Raw genomic sequence first — 6,728 nt, forward strand, 5'->3', positions numbered from 1 at the left:
ATCTGTGATCCCTTCTTGCCTCATACAGTATAGATAATCACATACTCTAATAAATATAATCAATCTGTGATCCCTTCTTGCCTCATATAGTATGGATAATCACATACTCTAATAAATATAATCAATCTGTGATCCCTTCTTGCCTCATACAGTATGGATAATCACATACTCTAATAAATATAATCAATCTGTGATCCCTTCTTGCCTCATACAGTATGGATAATTACATACTCTAATAAATATAATCAATCTGTGATCCCTTCTTGCCTCATACAGTATGGATAATTACATACTCTAATAAATATAATCAATCTGTGATCCCTTCTTGCCTCATACAGTATGGATAATCACATACTCTAATAAATATAATCAATCTGTGATCCCTTCTTGCCTCATAAAGCATGGATAAAGCTGTATGTGGTTCTTTGTTCATTATTAGATGCTAAATGTAAATGTCTTATACTATCAGCTATGACATTAATAGTGCTTACAAGTTGGATTTTGAGGTTAAAAAAGTATTATCCCAGGTTTGAAATCAGCAGAAGGATTTGTACAGCATAATTATTTTCCTAAAGGAATTCAAGCTTCTAGAATATAGCTAACAGGGAGGAATGAAATAAATTGGCAATACTCTATTCTCTGTGTCAGTGAAACCTTACAATACAGGTACTCAGAATAAAACACCAAAAACTTGCATCATCTAATGGACTTGCTTCACTAGTATAGTGTAATCTAAAGTTATGAAAAACTCATCCTTAACACTTACATTTAGCACAATCTTCAACAAAAAGTATGAGAGATATTTACTGGTGCTTTTAAAATATTACATCTGGTTGTATTGATTTTTTTATGTAACAACATAATTCATTCTTTCTAAGTGCAACATGTTGCAGAAAAAGCTTCTTGTCAAGCATGGTTAAACACAATTCTCTTCTAAAATACAAAAGAATGGGAAGTTTTTTAACAAGTCAAAACAGTCCCTGAATAGTCATAAGTTCACTCTAATCAAAGGGTTTTGGAGTTTAATCTGTATTGCCAATAAATCTTTACAACAGAGCCTATACAACTTGATTCAAGAAGCATAAAACGTTCTTCAAAAAACTCTAAATAAAATCTGATCTGGTTGGTAAAAAACAGATTAAATAAAAAAAAAGATAAATCATATCTGAGACAAAGAATCTGCCTAGGTTTTAACATGTTTTTTTTAATGCGATTTCCAATAAAACAGTATGACTTGTAAATGTTAACTAATATATTGAACAACAATACAACTTAGCAATAAAGTTCAAGTCTTTAAAAAATATCAATAATTTTACTGCAGTCAATGATATTACTTTCTCTTTTAAATTTCACCAATGCAGTTTTTGTCGGCCTAATATAGCTTTTAAGTCAGAACAGTTTGTTTTTTTACATGGTTTAAACATCTGTAAATATCGATATCTATCGCCAAGAGGGAACAATTTGAACTCTCTTGTTGGCTGTACAAAACTGCTGACTCAGTTTAAGGAAAAATATGCTATCCGTAGTTAACAGTGTGTAGTCATTTATACATAATGACCAATAAGTCGACAAAGCAGAATAAAAAAAATTTATACATCAAACATTTTTAGTCCCTTCTTTAACAACATGTGAATTACTGCATAATCCAAACCATGATATTGTTGTTATTAGTAAAATAATGCAGGCTTGTGAGGGACATATTATAGATTCATATATAGTTTATACATTAATATACTCCAGAATTTGAAAATCTGATATCATGAAACAATACAAGCCATGCATGCTTGGTTCAAAACTCAAGGTTAGATCACTGCTCTGTGCCCAAAGTAAGTTTTTAATATATTCTTGGACAATTTGTAATCCTTGCAAATCAGTTATAAACAATGACTTCAGCTGGTCTTATTTAACTGAAAATTATTTCAGTTCCATGGCTTAGACTGGATGCAACTGTATCCCTTCCCTCATTAAAACATAGGGAAGTAAGTAGCGATTCTGTTATTCGATGTACATGGTGCTTGTAATGTCTTACTCACCACAAATAATCTTATATTGATACAATAACTCTACAATTGGTAACCCTAAAAGTTATTATACATTGGATGGTGAATTTGAGCTTTTTTGTTTATTTGAAAACGTGCATTTAGTTTGAAGCTACCAAAAATAAGAATAAAAATTGTAAACTCTGTTTAAAAAGTGTCTTACTTGGTTGCTCAGTATGCTTATAGACTGATAGATATGTTCATCCATATCTAAATGATTGAATTGAACATACCTTTCTGTATGCAACAAATATTTAGTTTTTTCAACTTTAACAATAATTGAAGATGGCTATGATATTTTGTGACCTCTAACAAAACATTTCAGCTGGTTAGCAAAACAAGATTTTTTAAACAAAAAGCAAATGTATCATCATTACTGAGAAGCATAATTTAAGATAATCTAAAACTGAGTTTACACAAGGTCTTTAGTGGTGTGTTACTATCATGAAGAAAGTGTGCATTCTTAAAGATCATCAACTGAGTTTATGCAAGGTCTTATGTTGTGTGTTACTATCATGAAGAAAGTGTGTATACTTAAAGGTCATCAACAGTTGAGTTTATATAAGGTACCTGTCCATTAACCTTTGGCACAGATAGCCTAGTTGCTTTGTGCCAAAAAATGCCAACCAACCAACCATTAACCTTCTATTCTTATAAAGGCAGAGATGTTGCCAAGCACTGGCACACAGGACCCGTGCCCAGAATCCCCAATTGGTGTCTTGAAAAATCAGAATAGTAAACCATGATTGATATCGTACTGAAACACTGAAAGTTCCCGTGCTTATGGGCCTGAGCCCCAAATCTTTTAAGCACCTAGCGATGCCTCTGTACAAAGATAATTTTTGAAGTATATCTATTAAACTACCAATTTATGAACCACACTACACTACACTTAATTACAGTTATATCTTACTGTTCACTTTTTTTTCACACACTTCAAACATTTAAAGTGAAAAGAGTAAATACTAAATGAGCCATGCACAATGCTTCTTGTTAAATATATACACAACATGCATCTATATTTAACAAAACACAGACAACAACTACGTTCTTGAAACAACCATCAATCGATGCCCTAATTTTTTGACAAGTAGTTAAAAAACAAAACAAATATACATATTTCTTTTGCACTGTGTGGTAAATCACTGATTTCTTTTCAATGATATAATCCTTATATTTTTTATGTAAAAAGAAAAAAAGAACCAGGACAGATTAAAACTACTGTCCACAAAGATGTGATGTAGATGATTGACAGAAAGAAATTTCTGGTCCATGATGTGAAGATTAGCTGAACATAATTTGTTTCTGAACATATTGAGATAAATGTTGAAAGGATAGAAAATATGAATAAAAAAATCTTCAGATCCTGAGCTAAAAACTTTAATAGGGCAGAATAACCTTTAATGAGATCATGCACTGCTTTCCATCACAACCTTGCCATCTTCCTCTTTGCTGCCTTATTCTACAAGGAGTTGCTTACAGAGTTACTTAGTACAGTTCAGTCTTTGTCGCTGGGCAAGCTAACCAGATCTTCAACTTTTGGAGACTTACCACCTCCTACAAAACTCTCTACACCAGAATCTGGAGTAAGAGGTCCACTATCGTGACCTTTGTCAGTGCTTGTGTTTGCTAGTTTTGGCACAAGGTTTTCCTTCACTTTTTGTAAGGTCACCAGCTGTTCCCAAAGAACTCTGTTCTGGTTTAACAGAGCTGGATAGTCTTCGCAGAAGCATTTTTCTGAACTGATTTTATTCATCTTTCTACCCTTGCATTTGCCAATTTCTTCTTTCTCAGCAACATCTTTAACTCTGTTATGTTTTTGGTTCTTTAAAACCTGAATGTCTAGCTCTAGTTTTGTCTTAGACTTCTGCAGCTCCTCGAGTTTCTGCAGGTTGGAACTACGTTCAATTTCAAAATCCTAAAAACAAAACAAATGTAGTTATTTTGTAACTCCTATTATCAAGCAAACTTTTTTATTTCTGTTTGTTATTAGCTTACAAATACTGATAAACATAATTAGATCTTCCTATAGCAATGGCATCCCATCACTGTCACTGGAAATCAGTAATATACCTTAGGTGTGCCACTAGTTTTCCATACACATACAGCATCATCACTTGTGATGGAAACAAGTCTGACTAAACCTATTAGAAAACAATGCAATTTTTATAGAAAACAAAAGGAAGCTTTTTATTCCATACAAAAATACATGTATCTAAAAATATTACCAGAGGATGTGAGAGATAGATAAGCCTAACAGCCTCTTTTACAAGTTTTTGTTTTAATCTGACAACTTCTGCACAATATTTAAAAATAGATAAAGTAAAAAGATTCACATTTCTGTATAAATCAGTAACTGAAACATGTTCATACAGAAACCCATTCCATGTGATTGCAGAAATCAACACATAATAACAAACTTTACAATCTTCCAAAACAATTAGACTACTTAATGAATCTACATACTTGCCACTGCTCAAACTGTGCAAAATGTAACTTATTCAAATACATAAGTTGTCCCTTACTGTAAAATACCAGCTATTAAGAACATTTATTTACCTAACCATGTGCTATCACTCCAAACCTATATCGATGCAATAAACAATGTGTATCACCACTCTGAACTAGTGCTGAAACAATGAATTATTTATCATCACACTAATTATGAAACAATGAATCACATGTATCATCGTGCCACACTACTGCTTAAACAACAATTATGTGTATTATCACATGCAATTTCCTTTTGTTGCAATAATTCATTTGTCATGGCATCATATATGTAGGCTTAGTGGATCTTATAATCTCATGACAATAATTTGATCTTTTTAACATTTAGTTTTAAGGTTCAGCTCTAGGAAAACTGTGATATTTCACTCTTCCATAATTAGTAAATAATATATGTTTATATAGGTAAAATCAATAAATTTTTCAAAATTTATGTGCACTGTTCTGCATGTAGTTAGTGACATTTATGTAACCAAAATGCACAAAAAATGGAAACTTACTGTAATCCTCTACCTCAGACAAAGATAAATATAACAATGATTGTTCAGTAGGCTTATAGTTGTTTCTGTGTCACGTCCTCCTGGAGTGAGGTCGTGCACCATTTCATGGGTGATACAGACTTGTACAAGATATTATGAGTTAATGGTTTATCTCCTTGGAATATTTAACATAAGTACATTTACCGATGTAGGTAAGCTAAGGATATACGAGATACTGCATTTGGATCTTGTTCTGTCTTGAAAGTATGGTATCTTCAATTTTCTTGATTTCATTTTTGTTATGTGTGGACCTTTTACTTTCAACCTGTCCCAGCAGCCAACTGAAGTTTAATTATGAATATAGAAGCTGGCCAGTACATGCAAAGGACCCATACCCAAGTTCAAACTCACATTTTATTCTCTGCAAAACAATATTTCCAGAACCTGCTGTACTGTAAATACTTACAACTATCTACTGGAAGTCAGGGCATCTGTAGACCATAACATTACACCATGCTAAAACAATGAATTGTATATATTATTACACTAATTGAGAAACTATAGTTAAATTGATACAGCTGTATTGTAAGAAAAAATTAGACAACTTAAAGCACGTTAGTAATAGTCATAATTAATGTTTCAAAACTAACCTTTCGTAAACACTTTTGTTTTAGAACAATTTTAGCCAGGTAACCACAATACTTTGAGATGATGTTTTCTACTTGAGACATGATTTTCTGCTGTTCTTCTTCTTGAAGCTGATAATTCTGAAGCAAAGCACCGAGTTGTTCCAGTTCTTTACTGACATCAACACCTTCACTTAAGGTGTGGTCTTCACTACAAGTTGCATGTTCCTCTACTTCTGGTTCCACTGAGGAAAAAAAATGAATAAAAAGTAAACAACAGGCTACTGAAATTTTAGACTATAAAAAAATATTGTCAAAAATACAGCAGTGCAAATTACAAAAGAAAAATAAGCTGAAGGAAGAAATTATTCAAATTTTGATGAGTTTATGAATCTGTAAAAGAAATTTATAAATAACTGCCTATTTTAGGAGAGATAATCATGCAAAATTATCAGTGTTTTATTTTCTAAAACACTGGTTTGGTTTGAATTTCACATAAAGCTACATGAGGGCTGTCTGCATTAGCCATCCATAATTTAGCAGTGAAAGACTAGAGGGAAGCCAGCTAGTCATCCCCACCCACCACCAACATTTTGGGATACTCTTTTACCAATGAATAGTTGGATTGGCAGATGGGTTTTAATTATAATAAATGCAAGATAATGCATGTGGGTTGTCATAATTTGAATTATAAGTATAATTTGGATGGGAATAACCTTAATAGTGTTATGAAGAAAAGGGATCTTGGTGTAATAGTCGATCAGTCTCTAAAACCATCCAAGCAGTGTGCTGTTGCTAGTGGTAGGGCAAATAGGATTTTAGGTTGTGTCTATAGAAATATTGAATACAAGTCTAAAGAGGTTATACTTTCATTGTACAGATCACTGGTTAGGCCACATTTGGAATATTGTGTTCAGTCTTGGGCTCCTTACCAAAGGAAGGACATTGAATTGTTGGAAAGGATTCAGAGAAGGGTTACTAGAATGGTGCCTGGGATGGAGGGGTTGTCATACGACGAGAGGCTGAAATCTCTCAAATTATTTTCTCTTGAAAAAAAAAAAAAGTTAAGGAGGGAT

The 6,728-nt window shown here is 32.6% G+C and overlaps 1 protein-coding gene across 1 annotated transcript in view; it reads right to left on the minus strand.

Moving 5' to 3' along the window:
* Nucleotides 1-6: 6 nt before the first annotated feature.
* LOC106460944 (ski oncogene-like) overlaps nt 7-6,728 on the minus strand; it is a 58,048-nt gene continuing 51,326 nt past the window's right edge. Inside the window, exons 4-5 of the mRNA XM_013920701.2 lie at nt 5,677-5,897; nt 7-3,957 (exon numbers count right to left, since the gene is read on the minus strand). Coding sequence (XP_013776155.1) covers nt 3,538-3,957; nt 5,677-5,897 — 641 coding nt within the window. The 3' untranslated portion in view covers nt 7-3,537. The remainder of the gene's footprint in view (nt 3,958-5,676; nt 5,898-6,728) is intronic.

The sequence above is a fragment of the Limulus polyphemus genome, unplaced genomic scaffold (assembly GCF_000517525.1).
Source record: "Limulus polyphemus unplaced genomic scaffold, Limulus_polyphemus-2.1.2 Scaffold867, whole genome shotgun sequence".
Taxonomy (NCBI): domain Eukaryota; kingdom Metazoa; phylum Arthropoda; class Merostomata; order Xiphosura; family Limulidae; genus Limulus; species Limulus polyphemus.